The sequence below is a fragment of the Cetorhinus maximus genome, chromosome 20 (genome assembly GCF_964194155.1).
Source record: "Cetorhinus maximus chromosome 20, sCetMax3.hap1.1, whole genome shotgun sequence".
NCBI classification, from domain to species: Eukaryota; Metazoa; Chordata; class Chondrichthyes; order Lamniformes; family Cetorhinidae; genus Cetorhinus; species Cetorhinus maximus.
The window spans coordinates 83332321-83348902 of record NC_135898.1 but is presented as its reverse complement, the minus strand read 5'-3'; the positions used below and the strand labels follow the sequence as shown (position 1 = coordinate 83348902).

The 16582-nt window shown below is 46.1% G+C and overlaps 1 protein-coding gene across 1 annotated transcript in view; it reads right to left on the bottom strand.

The window, feature by feature from the left end:
* The window catches only part of armh3 (armadillo like helical domain containing 3), a 140355-nt gene that overhangs the window by 102959 nt on the left and 20814 nt on the right, over positions 1-16582 (bottom strand). Inside the window, exons 6-11 of the mRNA XM_078565041.1 lie at positions 15050-15142; positions 14714-14788; positions 10626-10712; positions 9780-9836; positions 6335-6378; positions 700-760 (exon numbers count right to left, since the gene is read on the bottom strand). Coding sequence (XP_078421167.1) covers positions 700-760; positions 6335-6378; positions 9780-9836; positions 10626-10712; positions 14714-14788; positions 15050-15142 — 417 coding nt within the window. The remainder of the gene's footprint in view (positions 1-699; positions 761-6334; positions 6379-9779; positions 9837-10625; positions 10713-14713; positions 14789-15049; positions 15143-16582) is intronic.

The following is a 16582-nucleotide window of genomic DNA, read 5'->3' as shown; positions in this document are numbered from 1 at the left end:
TCTCACACTGGACTTTGTACAGGCAGAGTATAGAAGCGATATTAACAGCATCAGACTGAGCTTAAGTGCATATGGGGTAATGTTAACCTAACCCAGCCGTCAGGAGACTGATGGGATTGTGTTCAATGTTGGCTTTACTCCCCCTCCACTAAAATTAATGGAGAGTAATACTGTATAGTGTCTAAAACCATAATGTCACCCCATCCCTTAGAACTTTAGCCTGATGAATTCGATTAAAATTACCCCATGAGTCAGAAGTGAAAAAGCAGCATTTAATCTACTGCAAGCCCTGGCCCATTCACTCCGATGGCAGCTCCTTGAAAGGGATCCCCAATTAGGCCCACCCCCATTCCTTCCTCATAGCCCTGCAAAAAATTTTCTTTTCAAGTATTAATCCAATCCCCTTTTGAAAGTTACTATTCAATCTGCTTTCACCACCCATTTAGCAGCAACTTAATGTGTAAAAACAAATTGTCATCTCCCCTTGTCCTTCTTTTGCCAATTATCTTAATACTATGCCTCGGGTTATCGACCGTCCTGCAAGCAGAAACCGTTTCTCCCCATCTTCACTTATTATGGACCGGCTTTAGTTTTGGACTTAAATGAAAGGGTTTTGAGGCGTCTTTCTATATTGTCACATCAAGTGAGGTTGTCTTCAAACTCTTAAGCAAACATTTCCTGATTTACTGCGATCCGTACCATGTTGGTTAGAGCAGAGAAGAATCCTCCCTGGTTTTCCTCTTCCTTGTCTTTGTACTGCCTGTGAAAATCGAGGGAAAGTAGAAGCAAGTAAATCTCCCATGGTAAATGGGAATGAGTAAACTCATGTTTGGTAATTAATTGTAATTATCTCAGTGTTGAAATGAGGTTTCTGCTTTCTGACTTTCTTTCCTATTGATACGTTATGACTAGCTCTTTCTCTCTCCCTCCCTCAAGGGGAGTCAATCTTCAAGTAAATGCTTACAACAGCCCCTCACATACAAACATTTAACAACAATTCATATGTACTGATGTATTTGAATCTCACGATTGTTGTAAATGCTGTGATCATGATAATTTGTATTGTGTTAATTGTATAGAAGTAACTAAATAAGTAAAATTATAAATTAGATTGCGTGCAAGATGGCAGGTTTGATCCCCAGGGTCTGTGATGTGTTAGCTCTCACGGCTACAGATCAGATGTTGCATTTGTCCTCGCCAGTTCACGTGAAAGCAGTGAATCGACCTCTGTTCCCGGTGCCAACAGCCGCCCCAGTGACAATCTACTCGATCAAAATGTTCGTGGATCTTGAGTGAGGGTGTGGCCAAGCTGATCAGCAGGGTGTGATCAGCAGCACCTAGATCCTCCTCCAATCATATAGTTCACTCCGACAGTCAGCGAGAACAACAGGGATTAAAAGCGCAGAGAGCAGGAGTTCACTCCCAAGAGTCAGTGTGAACAGCAGGGGCTAAAGGCACGGTGAGAGAGCGGGAGTTAACTCCGAGAGTCGGCGTGAACAGCGGGAGCTAAAAGTAGGGAAAGAGAAAGAGTGGGAGCTCACTCTGAGAGTCGACATGAACAGCGGGGGCTAAAAGCGCGGAGAGAGAGCGGGAGTTCACTCCAAGAGCTGGCGAGAACAGTGGGGGCTAAAAGTGCAGAGAGAGAGAGAGAGAGACTGGGAGTTCACTCAGAGTCAGCAGGAACGGCGAGGGATAAAAGCACGGAGAGAGAGTGCGGGAGTTCACTCCAAGAGTCGGCGAGGACAGCTGGAGCTAACCTTTAATCAGTTTCCGCATTTCAAAACAAAAAAAATCAAGGTGTGACATCACAGGAGAACAGTCATTCCCTACAGAGAGGGGAGTGCGAGAGGACGACCCTGGGACAGGAAGTCAACAGCAACTGGAGGACCTAGTCTATCTAGGGGATCTAGTATCTAGTCTATACTCAAGTAGGAGTAAGGGTAAAATAAAAGCAAGAGTCCATATTCTATTTAGTTAAGATATGTCTGGGGAGCTCAGTCCCCTGGTTTGCACATCCTGTGCTATGTGGGAAATCCTGGACGCTCCCCATGGTCTGGATGACCATGTGTGCAGGAGGTGCCTCCGAATGGAGCAACTCAAGCTCCGAGTTTTGAAGCTTGAACGGCAGCTGGGGGCACTACGGTGCATTCACGTGGCTGAGAGGTTCACGGACAGCACATTTTAGGATATGGTCACCCCGCAGCTTAAGGAAGTGCAAGCAGAGAGGGAATGGGTGACCGCCAGACAGGGGAAGGGGACCAGGCAGGTAGTGACGGAATCACCCAAGTACATCTCGCTTGCAAACTGTTTTTCGACCTTGGAAAATGGTGAGAGTGACAATTCCTCTGTGAAGGTCAACCAGAGCCAAAGCCAGAGAAGTGTAAGAATAATAAGGCAGTAATAGTAGGGGATTTTATCTACCCAAATATGAGCTGGGATAGTTTTAGTGTGTGACGTAGGGAGGGAGCAAAATTCTTAAGTTGCATCCAGGAGAACTTTTGTAGCCAGTACGTAGAAAGCCCAACAAGGGAGGGGGTAGTTCTGGACCTAATATTCAGAAATGAGCCCGGTGGAAGGCATATCAGTAGGGGAGCACTTTGGAGATAGTGACCATAACTCAGTTAGATTTAGGATAGTTATGGAAAAGGATAAGGTTGGGCCGGGAATAAAAGTTCTAAACTGGGGAAAGGCTAATTTTACTAAGATGAGATATGATTTGGCTCAAGTGGACTGGGGGCAGCTACTTGCAGATAAAACTGTGTCAGAGCAGTGGGAGGCTTTCAAGGAGGAAATAGCGAGAGTACAGGGCAAATATGTTCCCATAAAGACAAGTGGGGGGACCAAGTCCAGAGAACCCTGGATGTCAAGGGACATAAACGTTAGGATTAAGAAAAAAAAAGAGAAGCTTATGGCAGAGACTGAGGGCTCAATACTGCAGAGTCCCAAGAGGAGTATAAAAAGTGCAAGGGGGAAACTTAAAAAGGAAATTAGGAAAGCCATGAGAGTGCACGTGAAAGCATTGGTGGGTAGAATAAAGGAAAACTCAAAGGGTTTTTTAAAAATCTATATAAAGAGCAAGAGAATAACAAGGGAAAGAGTAAGGCCAATTAGGGACCATAGTGTGTGGGCCCAGAAGATGTGGGTACAGTCCTCAATGAATACTTTGCAATGGAAAAGGGCGACGCAGGTATAGACATCAGGGTAGAGTACTCTGAAATATTAGAGGAAATTAAGAGAGAGAGGAGGCACCTGCGGGTTTAGTGGCCTTAAGTGGATAAACCCACAGGCTCGGATGAGATGCATCCTAGGCTGTTGAGGGAGGCAAGGGAAGAGATAGCAGGGGCCCTGGCAATAATTTTCAAATCCTCTCTGGCTACAGGTGAGGTGCCAGAGGGCTGCTAACGTTGTTCAGGAAATTACAGGCCAGTTAGTCTAACCTCAGTGGTGGCGAAGTTACCATAAAGCATTCTGAGGGACAGAATATGTCTGCACTTGGAGAGACATGGATTAATCAGGGATAGTCAGCATGGATTTGTTAGGGAAAGATCATGTTTGACAAAATTGGTCGAATTTTTTGAGGAGGTAACCAGGAGTATTGATGAGGGTAATGAATTTGATGTGGTCCACATGGACTTCAGCAAGGCCTTTGATAAGGTCCCTCATGGCAGACTGTTCAAGAAAGTAAGAGCCCATGGGATCCAAGGCAAAGTGGCATGTTGGATCCAAAATTGGCTGAGAGACAGGAAGCAGGGGGTGATGGTAAAGGGATGTTCCTGTGACTGGAAGTCTGTTTCCAATGGGGTTCCGCAGGGCTCGGTGCTGGGGCCCTTGCTGTTTGTGGTGTACGCAAATGATTTGGACTTAAATGTAGGGGGTATGATCAAGAAGTGTGCGGATGACACGAAAATTAGTGGGGTGGTAAATAATGAGGAGGATAGCCGTAAACTGCAGGAGGATATCAATGGACAGGTCAGGTGGGCAGAGCAGTGGCAAATGGAATTCAACCCGGAAAAGTGTGGGGTAATGCACTTGGGGAGGGCTACAAGGCAAGGGATTACACTATGAATGGCAGGACTCTGGAAAGTACTGAAGATCAGAGGGACCTTGGTGTGCATATCCATAGATCCCTGAAGGTAGCAGGGCAGGTAGATAAGGTGGTTAAGAAAGGTTCTGGGATACTTACCTTTATTAGCCGAGGCACAGAATACAAGAGCAGGGAGGTTATGCCGGAATTGTATAAAACGCTGGTTAGGCCACAGCTGGAGTACTGTGGGCAGTTCTGGTCACCACATTATAGGGAGGGTGTGATTGCGTTGGAGACAGTGCAGAGGAGATTTACCAGGATGCTGCTCTGGGTTGGAGGGTCTGAGCTATGATGAAAGATTGGATAGGCTGGGGTTGTTTTCCTTGGAGCAGTGAATGTTAAAACGGGACCTGATAGAGGTGTATAATATTGTGAGGGGCATAGATACGGTGGATAGGAAACACTTTTTCCATTCGTAGAGGGGTCAATAACCAGAGGTTATAGATTTAAGGTATGAGGTAGAAGGGTAAGAGGGGAGTTGAAGAGAAATTTTTTCACCCAGAGGGTGGTGGGAGTCTGGGACTCACTGCCTGAAAGGGTGGTTGAGTCAGAAACCCTCGTAACATTTAAGAAGTATTTATATATTCACTTGCGTTGCCATAGCCTCTAGGGCTATGGGCCAAGCGCTGGAAAGTGGGATTAGTGTAGTCAGATCTTTGTTGACCAGTGTGGATACGATGGGCTGAATGGCCTCCTTCTGTGCTGTAAAAGTCTGAGTCTATATAGTCTCAATCCTACAGTGCAGAGGTACATGTAAAAACTCAAGTGCAGGCGATGGGAGTGGGTTTTTCTTGATTCAATTTTGGGATGTAGGCATCACATGCCAGTATTTATTGTCCATCCGTAATTGCACTTGAGAAGGGGGTAGAGAGTGGAAAAAGCAGGCGCAGGGGAGAAATGTGACAACAAAATTAACAAGAAAATTACCCCTTCTTCATTGTGTAGAAGCAAACTGACAACATCCCAGCATCCAGCTTGATGCTACAGGGGCACTGATGGAACAGTCCAGTACTCCCATGGGTGAAAGGTACAAGTTTCACTGAGTGTGGAATATGAGAGACCATAGAAAGTCCAAACTAGGGTTAAAAGTTCCCTTTCCCCTTCGGACGTACTGAAGCAGCCTGCAGGGTATAATTGGCTAATCCAGCGTGCACTGTACGCCAGGACCGCAAACTTCTGAATCACATCACTGTCCAATAAAACAGCTTATATTATCATGTGCACTTCTTAATGGAATAAAATGTCCCAAGGCCTTTCACAGGAAGGTTATAAAACAAAATATGACACCAAGTCACATAAGGGGATAGTAGGTCAGATGACCAAAAGTTTGTTAAAGAGCTAGGTTTTAAGAAGTATCTTAAAGGAGAAAAGTCCAGTTGAGAGACAGAGGTGAAAGGAGGCTATTTCAGAGTTTAGGGCCTAGGCAGCAGAAGACATGTCCACGAAAGGTGGAGTGATTAAAATCAGGGCTGTCCAAGAGGCCAGAATTAGAGGAGCACAGATATCTCAGTGTTTCAGGGGATTCCAGAGATACAGAGAGGTGAGGCCATGGAGGGATTTGAAAACAAGCTGGAGAATTTTAAAATCAAGACTTTGCTTCACCAGGTGCCAATATCAGTGCTCAACACAGGGGCCTCAGGGGAACAGGGCTTTGTGCGAATTAGGACACAGGGGTCAGAGTTTCAGATGGCCTCAATTTTACCTCACTGCCCACTCTGTGTCCCACCCCTCACCATCTGCCCCACCCCTCGCCGCAGGCTCCACCCCTCGCCACACCCCTCACCGCCCACTCTGTGTCCCACACCACACCCCTCGCCACACGCCCCTCCCCTCGCCACACGCCCCTCCCCTCGCCACACGCCCCACCCCTCGCCATACGCCCCACCCCTCGCCACACGCCCCACCCCTCGCCACACGCTCCACCCCTCGCCACACGCTCCACCCCTCGCCACACGCTCCATACCCTCCATTCTTGTCTCACATACACTGAACAAATTGAGTCATCGTGCAAGGGACTGGAACCTATAACCTTCCGGCTCAAGATGTGAATAACAGCAGAATTTGTGGATGAAAACTCATGACCTGGCCTCCGGTTAGACTTTTTTATCTTGCTGTCCTTTCAAGACTTGGGAAAGTTATCCCAGAGCACACTGGCTCAGAACCAGACACAGTACACCTCTACACAGACAACTCCCTCCACCAAGTCACACTTCCTCTGGAGTCCTTTATACTACACAAGTTCATACAAACCTGTTATATTCAGTCAGGGCTTGTGAGATGACCAGACCCATACCCTGTAAGACGAAAGACGAGCTAGAATCAGCCATCAACCATGTTTAACATGGAAAGTTATTCTTCACACTGGTGATTTCTGGCTACGCTACTCCACTTACATGCTGTATACCATGTCAGAAGCTAGTGCACAGACACACGACCACACAATACAAAGAGAAGTACATAGAGTGCAATCTCTTCCACTTACCCGGTGTGTACTATACATGTACTGGAGCTTTTTTGTAATGCATTCATGGAATGTGGGCTTCGCTGGCTGGGCCAGCATTTATTGCCCATCCCTAATTGCCCTTGAGAAGGTGGTGGTGAGCTGCCTTCTTGAACCGCTGCAGTCCGTGTGGTGTAGGTACACCCACAGTGTTGTTAGGGAGGGAGTTCCAGGATTTTGACCAAGCAACAGTGAAGGAACGGCGATATATTTCCAAGTCAGGATGTCAGTGGCTTGGAGGGGAACTTCCAGGTGGTGGTGTTCACATGTATCTGCTGCCCATGTCCTTCTAGGTGGTAATAGTTGTGGGTTTGGAAGGTGCTACCTAAGGAGCCTCGGTGAGTTTCTGCAGTGCATCTTGTAGATGGTACACACTGCTGCCACTGCACATTGGTGGTGGAGGGAGTGAATGTTTGTGGATGGGATGCCAATCAAGCGGGCTGCGTTGTCCTGCATGTTGTCAAGCTTCTTGAGCGTTGTTGGAGCCGAACTCATCCAGGCAAGTCGAGAGTAATCCATCACACTCCTGACTTGTGCCTGGTAGATGGTGGACAGGTTTTGGGGAGTCAGGAGGTGAGTTACTTGCCACAGGATTCCTCGCCTCTGACCTGCTCTTGTGGAAACAATATTTGTATGGCTGGTCTTGTTCAGTTTCTGGTCAATGGTAACACCCAGGATGTTGATTGTGCAGGATTTGAATGTCAAGGGGGGGTGGGGTGGGGTGGGTGGCTAGATTCTCTCTTGTTGGAGCTGGTCAATGCCTGGCACTTGTGTGGCACGAATGTTACTTGCCACTTCTCAGACCAAATCTGGACACTGTCCAGGTTTTGCTGCATTTGGACATGGACTGGTTCAGTACCTGAGGAGTCATGAATGGTGCTGAACATTGTGCAAACATCAGCGAAGATTCTCACTTCTGACCTTATGATGGAAGGAAGGTCATTGATGAAGCAGCTAAAGATGGTTGGGCCGAGGACACTACCCTGAGGAACTCCTGCAGCAATGACCTGGGGCTGAGATGAATGATGCTCAACAACCACAACCATTTTTCTTTGTGCTAGGTATGACTCCAACCAGCGGAGAGTTTTCCCCTGATTTTCATTGACTCCAGTTTTGCTGGGGCTTCTTGATGCCACACTCGGTCAAATGCTGCCTTGATATCAAGGGCAGTCACTCTCACCTCACCCCGGGAGTTCAGCTCTTTTGTCCATGTTTGAACCAAGGCTGTAACGAGGTCAGGAGCTGAGTGGCCCTGGCGGAACCTGAACTGGGCATCAGTGAGCAGGTTATTGTTAAGGAAGTGCCGTTTGATAGCACTGTTGTTGACCCCTTTCATCACTTTACTGATGATCAAGAGTAGACAGATGGGACAGTAATTGGCCAGGTTGAATTTGTCCTGCTTTTTGTGTACAGGACATACCTGGGCAATTTTCCACATTGCTGGGTAGATGCCAGTGTTGTGGTTGTACTGAAACAGCTTGGCTGGGGGAACGCCAAGTTCTGGAGCACAGGTCTGCAGTACTACAGCCAGGATGTTGTCAGGGCCCATAGCCTTTGCAGTATTTAGTGTCTTCAGCTGTTTCTTGATATCACATGGAGTGAATCAAATTTGCTGAAGACTGGCATCTGTGATGCTGGGGAAATCCGGAGGAGGCTGAGATGGATCATCCACTCGCCACTTCTGGCTGAAGATGCAAGTGCATCAGCCTTCTCTTTTGCATTGATGTGCTGGGCTTACCCATCATTGAGGATGGGGATATTTGTGGAGTCTCCTCCTCTAGTGAGTTGCTTAATTGTCTACCACCATTCACGACGATGTGGCAGGACTGCAGAGCTGGGATGGTGATGGTGGTGTCTAAGACATTATCTGTCAGGTATGATTCCGTGAGTATGACTATGTCAGGCTGTTGATTGACTAGTCTGTGAGGCAGCTCTCCCAATTTTGGCACTAGCCCCCAGATGTTAGTAAGGAGGATTTGCAGGGTCGACAGCGTTGAGATTGCCGTTGTCGTTTCCGGTGCCTAAGTCAATGCCAGGAGGTCCATCCGGTTTCATTCCTGATTGACTTTTCAGCAGTTTGATACAACTGAGTGGCCATTTACGAGGGCAGAGGGCATTGCTGTAGATCTGAAGTCACATGTGGGCCAGACAAGTAAGGATGGCAGATTTCCTTCCCTGAAGGACATTAGTGATTAGTCATTATACTTTTAATTCCAAATGTTTATTGAATTCAAATGGGATTCGAACCCGGGTCCCAGAGCATTACCCTGGGTCTCCGGACCACTCGTCCAGTGACGATATCAGTATGCTACTACCTCACCTGGCATGGAGACAAATGAGCTGTACAGTACAGAAGGGAGTGAATCCTCTGTTTTCTCCCTCCCCTTCTGCTGGTATCCCCATCTTGACCCAGAGTCCAAAGGAATGCAGACTTGAGCATATCTGGTGCGCGGCTGGTTTAACCATCCCACACCAGATCTGACTGGACCACATTAAGTGCTAGTGAGTCTTATTCTCCTCAGACAAAACCAGCCACTACTCAAAAATCATCCTTTCATTCACTGCCAATCATCTCCTTAGAGCCCTATCACCCACTCCCTGCAACTTCACCTCCAATAAATGTGAGAAGCTCATGGACTTCTTTGTCATTAAGGCTGCGGCCTTCCATTTAGCTCCCGCCTCCCTAACCCCTCACTTCCTCTTGTCCATCTATGCTTATACTCTCCTCCACCCTAGACCTGAACTTGGGCCTCTCCTTAGTTTCTCCTCTCCCTCCAAGCTCATCTCATCCACCATGAGAGCCACTTCCTGCTCCTATGATCCCATTCCTCCTGAACTGCTGCCCACCCACTTTCTCCTCCCAGCTCCCATGCAAGCAGATATTATAAATGATGCCCTCTCATCAGATGCTGTGTCCATTCAGAACGCCATCATTGCTTCAAACTACAAAAAATAGCACACTTGACTCCCATTGTTCTTGCAAACTATCATCTCATATCCTACCTCCCTTTTCTCTTCAAAGTCCTTCAACGTGTTGTCACTTCCCAAATATATCTCCATCTTTCCCATTACTCCGAGTGCCTCCATAAGAACAGCTGGCAAGAGAAAAGGCTTCGACTATGAAACCTTGTACTCCAGTCTCTTGCATACCTTATCCTGCCATCGTCCTGCAGTTCGTCAGAAACTCATACTCACATTTAATGTCGTCTCATCATCAACAATGGACAACTTCACAATATATGGGTTCACGGACTGTAACAAAAGACAATGGATGTTAGCTGGATTGCTACATAGACCCTGTACATGAACTGAAATATATACAGAAACACAATATTAACTGATCTGTGATAGACATCAAGTTAAATGGACTGCACTAATACATTTATTGGTATTCTAACAGATATCGTGCCTTGATTAGGCTGAAACAGACTCTACAACAACAACTTGGCTTTATATATCCAAACCAAATATTAAAAAAAGTGGACCAATCATGTCAGGGCATTTCACTTTGACTACAAAATTAACAAGAAGTCTTCAAACTAAACGCTTTCTGTCCCCAGGCTAACCTTGGAATTTGAACTCAAAGAGACAGTCCAGCTTACTGAAGTTCCATCAAAATCAAATAATGGATGTTGGTTTACCACAAAATAGAAATGGTACAATTTATCACAAACAATGCTATATTGTATTGGCTTATATTACACGTTAGTTGATCTCTCCTGGTGTTGCTCACAGGCAGTCTGGGTTCTGGTGAATCTTGGAATCTCAACAGCCTGGCTCTACTTTTAAGGTTATGCTCCCTTGTTCTGGACTCCCCCCACCAGAGGAAACAGTTTCTCTCGGTTTACCCTTTCAAAGCCTTTAATCGTCTTAAACACCTCGATTATATCATCTGTCAATCTTCTACACTCCAGAGAACACAAACACAGATTATGCAACCTGTCCTCAGAATTTACATTTTTAGCCAGGTTATGACTTCAATGATATTTAAAGAGGGAACGAGAAGAGAATCATTGATCGCTTCCAACGATAATGACTTACCTCGTACTTTCTGTAATTAACCAGCAGTGCTAGGAGGACCACACCATCATAGCCATGCTGCACTCTGCTGGATGCCACAGACAGAATCTGAAAAAGAGCAATGGGAAAGGGAGCAGGAGCTTAGTTACAAAGACAGAAGCTAAGGGGAATTTCCTGACTTGCAGATCAAAACTTCACAGTGTTGCCACAAGGGTTATTCGATACCAGTCAGCACTTCAGAAATTGACAAAGTTATTAGCAGCCTTAGCACATCAGTCTGAAATGGTCCAAAGCAATTCTTGCAGATTTATTTAACACAGTCATTACTGCTTTGTAGGTATAACGGTTGAGCTAGCCACCCAAGTAAGTGGTCCGAGCGTCTTTATGTTTATGGCTGCATCCATACCAACTAAATATCAAACTATGCGATAGCATCACCCAGGGGTTTAACAATAGACATGTGTTGTACCACTTCAAAGTTTTTCTTTCAGGCAGTGCATTCCAGGTCTTGACGACACAGGGATTATAACTATTTGGGGGAAAAGGAAATCGGGAAAATTCCACTGCGATTCCTATAGGTGAATGAAATGAGTCCACTCTGGTCCTGATTAACATCATGCAGTATCTGCTGCATTCTGCTATATGAAATGAGTTAAAACACTGCCATTGTAGGTCCTAATGTTCCTAACCCACTACTAAGGGGGAATGGAAAGAATATCAATCTCCAGAACTAATGTCCTGAACAGAGCAAAATTCATAAGAAGCTATGAGAAGACTACATGGAACATGGTGCCACCTGCTGGCTGTGCCTGCAGACGGATATAATCTTTAAAAGATTCAAGAGAGCTCAAGACTGGTAAATGGTAGTTTGGCCGATGCTGGGTTTGGGTTTTTAGAGACAAACCCATCATCCCCAATCAGATTCTGCCCTAAATCTGCACAGACTTGCACACAATTTACTGCATAGAAACCGGCCATTCAACCCAACTAGTTAGCGAGTGTTAGAAAGTGAAGGAGGGGGCACGGGAAATTCAAAGTTCTTGAGTGTGAGAGAGTGTGAGAGAGAGTGTGAGAGAGAGTGTGAGAGAGAGTGTGAGAGAGTGTGTGAGAGAGTGTGTGAGAGAGTGTGTGAGAGAGTGTGTGAGAGAGTGTGTGAGAGAGTGTGTGAGAGAGTGTGTGAGAGAGTGTGTGAGAGTGTGTGTGAGAGTGTGTGAGAGAGTTTGTGAGTTTGTGAGAGAGTTTGTGAGAGCGTGTGTGAGAGCGTGTGTGAGAGCGTGTGTGAGAGCGTGTGTGACAGTGTGTGAGAGAGTGTGTGAGAGAGTGTGTGAGAGAGTGTGAGAGAGAGTGTGTGAGAGAGTGTGTGAGAGAGTGTGTGAGTGTGAGAGAGTGTGTGTGAGAGTGTGTGTGAGAGTGTGAGAGTGTGTGTGAGAGAGTGTGAGAGAGTGTGAGAGAGTGTGTGTGAGAGTATGTGAGAGTGAGTGTGAGAGAGAATGACTGGTTAAGAAGTTTTCTCAGTGAGCCAGCGCAGGCTTTCACTGCTGGCCTTACACTACTCCTCTGAACAGAATCTGCACCAGCATTGGGAATCGTGACAGCCAGATACTGCAAACTCTGTAACAACAGTCTTGAGCAGCTTATCATTTACATGATCGTGGCTATTCACTGGTGCCATGCTGAGAGTTTCATTTGACAGTGTAAACGGGAAGAATCCTGACTTCAATTTGAAAACAACAACTTCCATTTATATAGCAGCTGTAGCACAGTAAAATGCCCCAAGGGGCTTCACAGGACCGTTATGAAACAAAGTTTGACACCAACCCACGTAAAAAGATATTTGGCTAGGTGGCCAAAGCTTAATCAAAGAGGTCAAAGAGAAGCATCTTAAAGGAGAAAGCGGTAGAGAGGTGGAGAGGTTTATGGAGGCAATTCCAGAATGTAGGGTTCAGGCAACTGTGATGCAGCATTGAGTACTCGCCTAAAATCTTAAAAACAATTTCATTTCTTTTTGCAGGTGATATTCTTTTTCATAAATTAACAAAACCACATGGTTGCTGTACAATAATGTTGCTGCTGGTGTCGCTGCTGAGCCAACAGACAGCACTGTCCTCTTCAGTGCTGCTGGGATGAATGTTATGGTACTGCTGGCTCGTGTAGCCAACAGTCACATACAGCTATTGGAATTCTGGATCTACTCACAGAATGTACTGCACAGGAACACACCCAAATGGTCTATGACAGAGTTCATGCTCCAAACAAGCTCCTTCTTTATTCTCACCCTACCAGCAGAGCTTGTGATTCCCTTTTCCCTTATTCAGCTTCCCCTTAAAGACAGCGAGACAGCGACAATGAGCTGACAAAAGTTCAAGCTTATTGGCACTAAATGAACTGCACATTCCCTGTTCTCAGCAAAGCTTGTTACGGAGCTAAACCATAGACTCACCAGATGTTTTGAAAATCATGGTGGGGTCTAAAGCGATCGCCAATCCCCACAGAAAGGTTTGCATCAGTGATCAAGATGGTGCTTGACCCCAAAATATTTTGTTTTATTTTTCCAAGTTCCACCAAAATGCAGCAATGCTTTGGTCGTGAGTTAATCATAGTTTTGTTCTATAATCTATCATAAAAATGTCACAGAGTTTAACGTTGTTCATTTCTGGTTAATTTCATCTATGTACGTTATATTTGTTGGACATGGATTAAGCAGAATTTGCATTAAACACACAGGCACAAGCAGCACTCCAAGAAAGCAGATTTTCATTTCCTGCCAGTCTGTGCGAGCCACTCATTTTGTAGGGTTATGGGGCAAAAAGCTGGGGAGTGCGACGAATGGACAGCCCTTTCAAAGAGCCAGCAAAGGTACGACAGACTGAATGGCCTCCTTCCTCCTGTAAGATTCTGAGAGTACCTGTGATAATTAGAGTGTAAAGGCGTTGAATACAGGGTGGCAAAACTGTGGCATCATCGAATATCACAACACACACACACACACACACGCACACAGTAGTCTCACCAGCAGGCCCACGTGCTCCTGAAAATAAACTCAATGTAAAAACAAGGAGGCGTCAAGAACAGCCTGTTCTTCTTGTTGTGTCGCACTGAGACACAAACCAAGAAAGTCTGACATCTGATCAAACTGCTAGAGGAACAATGCGAGCAAACATCACAGGAGAGAAAGATTTGCCTTTCTATAGCACCTTTCAGGGCCACAGGACACCCCAAAGCACTTTACAGGCAATGAAGTAATTTTTGAAATGTCATCGCTACTGGAATGCAGGTGGTCAATTTGCACACAGCAAGATCCCGTGCACAGCAATGTGATAATGACCAGATAATCTGCATTTACCGATGTTGGTTGAGGGATCAGTATTGTCTAGAACAATTATATCTCAAGAAAGGCAACGCTGACTGAATGGGCCAATTAGATGGTGAAAGGACAATTCAAAGTAGTCAATGGGCCAAATCTTCCATGTAGTGGCAATCCTGCTCCTATTTTCCTACCTTAGACTGCAGCTCCACATTTCTAACCTGCGCCTGCTGAGCGCAGCTGCTCCTGGGGTCCTTCAGTGTAGTGCGGGAGCACTGGGGGAAGCGAACGCATGCCCTCTTTTTATGGCACTAGCTGCCATATTCCAGTAAGTTTATATGTCCCAGCCACTTTGACAAGTTAGGAGAGAAGGTAAATGTGTAAAGTAAGTGGCTGAGGGAGGAGGGTGATTCGGGAAAGGGGATTGGGGGGTAGTCGGGTGTTCAGCGGAATGGGGGGTGTAATTGGGTGGTCAGGAGGGATGGAAGGGGTAGTCAGGGGATGGGGGCAGGGGGCTCCTGTGGGGATGGGGGCAGGGAGGCAGTAATATAGTTACCCAGGAGTTAAAACTGGTTTTAATCCTTCTAACTTTTCCTGGGTAACTATTCTGATTATTGAGTCGGAATCATCCAAAGTCTCTGACTTTAATTAGTTGAAACTTCCCATGCTGTCCTTGCGTGGAGACTTCCAAGGGGCCCCCCAGCACATCTTGTGGGTACCTCCAGGGTAAGACCATCCGGAGAACGGAAGATCTGGGCCAATGTTTTACAATGATTAATTAAATTGATGAACAGAGGGCACTCACCTGAAGAATGGCTTCAAAAATACTGTTAATCATCACGTACTCCAGGATAGTGTTCTGGCTGATGTTATCTGTAACCTGCCAATAAAAAAAAAACCTGTTGATGATGTGAGACAGCCTGGAAAACTATTTCATCAAATAAATAGTTTCAATCATGTCTGTTCCCTCTTGCTTGCTATTACCCAAACCATGTGTCAGTGTAAAGCGCTTTTCAGGGTGGGGAGCCAGCATGGGGAGAGAGGAGCCATCAGGAGGGACAGAGACAGACAGACAACTGGAGCAGGCCAGGGCGGGCCCAGCACTGAAAGATGTTCCACCTCTGATGGGAGGTTGCCTCACCGTGACTAAACAAAGCAGCAGCTTCAGGCAAAGACTCTTCAAACTCTCGGAGCCGTCACCACACAGCAAAGTGTCCAAACTCTCCATCAGGTTCTGGGAATCAAAGAGAGAAGGGTTATCACACAGAGCCCATTGCAAAACTACCGAGCAACGCACATACACAGAGCCATGGCTGATATGAAGGCGCACTCACTCACTCCAGCACAGGACATAAAAAAGAATAGGAAGACGTATTTCTATGCAGCCTTTCACAACTACAGGACAACGCAAAGATTTACAGCTGATGAAGTACTTTTTGATGTGCAGTATCTACTGTAATGTAGGAATCGCAACATTCAATCTGTGCACAACAAGCTCCCATGAACAGCAATAAAAATAAACGACCAGATAATCTGTTTTTTTGGTGTCTGTTTAGGGATAAATATTGATTGTCCTGGAGACCAACAAATGTCCCCCATTCTTCTCTGAAATAAAGCCATAAAATCTTTTACATCCACAGGGCACACAGGGCCTCGGTTCAAGTTCTCATCAAAAAGACGGCACCTCTAACAGTGCAACACCTCTTCAGTGCTGTACTTCAGTGTCAGTCTAGATTTTTGTGCTCAAGTTCTGGTGTGGGACTTGAACCCAAAACCTTCTGACTCAGAGGGGACAGCACTGCCCACTGAGCCACAGCCAACACCAACATGGTCTAAATTCGCCAAATGTATTACATTTGAAGTGGATGAACTGCCGCTGACATTCACCTGATGCTTAGGGAGTCCAAAGGCTCCCCCCCACCATGTTGTCACTCTGCTCCTCTGATATCCAGTCCTGGATGCATTGAAATTTCCTTCAATTAAATATTGGGAAGACCAACCCCACTACCCTCCTCCCCCTCCACAACACAAACTCTGCTTCCGAGTCACCGATTCCATTCCTGTTCCTGGCCACTGGCTCAGGCTGAACCAGAACCAGTCCATTCGCAACCTCAATGTCCCATTTGACCCAGAGATGAGCTTCCAAGCCCATATCCTCTCCATCACCAAGACTGCCTACTTCCACAATATCACTCAACTCACTCCCTTGTCTCAGCTCAACTGCTGCTGAATCCCCCATCTGTATTTCTGTTGCTTCCAAACAGGACTATTCCAATGCTCTCCTGGCTAGCCCTCCACCTTCCACTCTCCATAAGCTTGAGTTCATCAAAAATTCTGCTGCCTATATTCTAACTCGCACCAAGTCCCATTCACTCATCACCCTTGTGCTTGCTGACCTAAATTCATTCCTGGATAAGCAATGCATCTTCCATCAAAGTTATTTTACCTGTTTTCAAGTCCCTTCATGATCTTGCTCCTCCCTATATCTCTAACCTCCTCCAACTCTACAACCCTCTGAGGTATCTGTGCTCCGTTAACTCTGGCCTCTTGAACATTCCCGATTTTAATCGCTCCACCAGTGGTGGCCATGGGTTCAGCTGCTTGTGCCCTAAGCTCTCAAATCTCCTCTCTAAACCTCTTCGCCTCTAACACTTTCTCTTCTTTCAAGATGCTT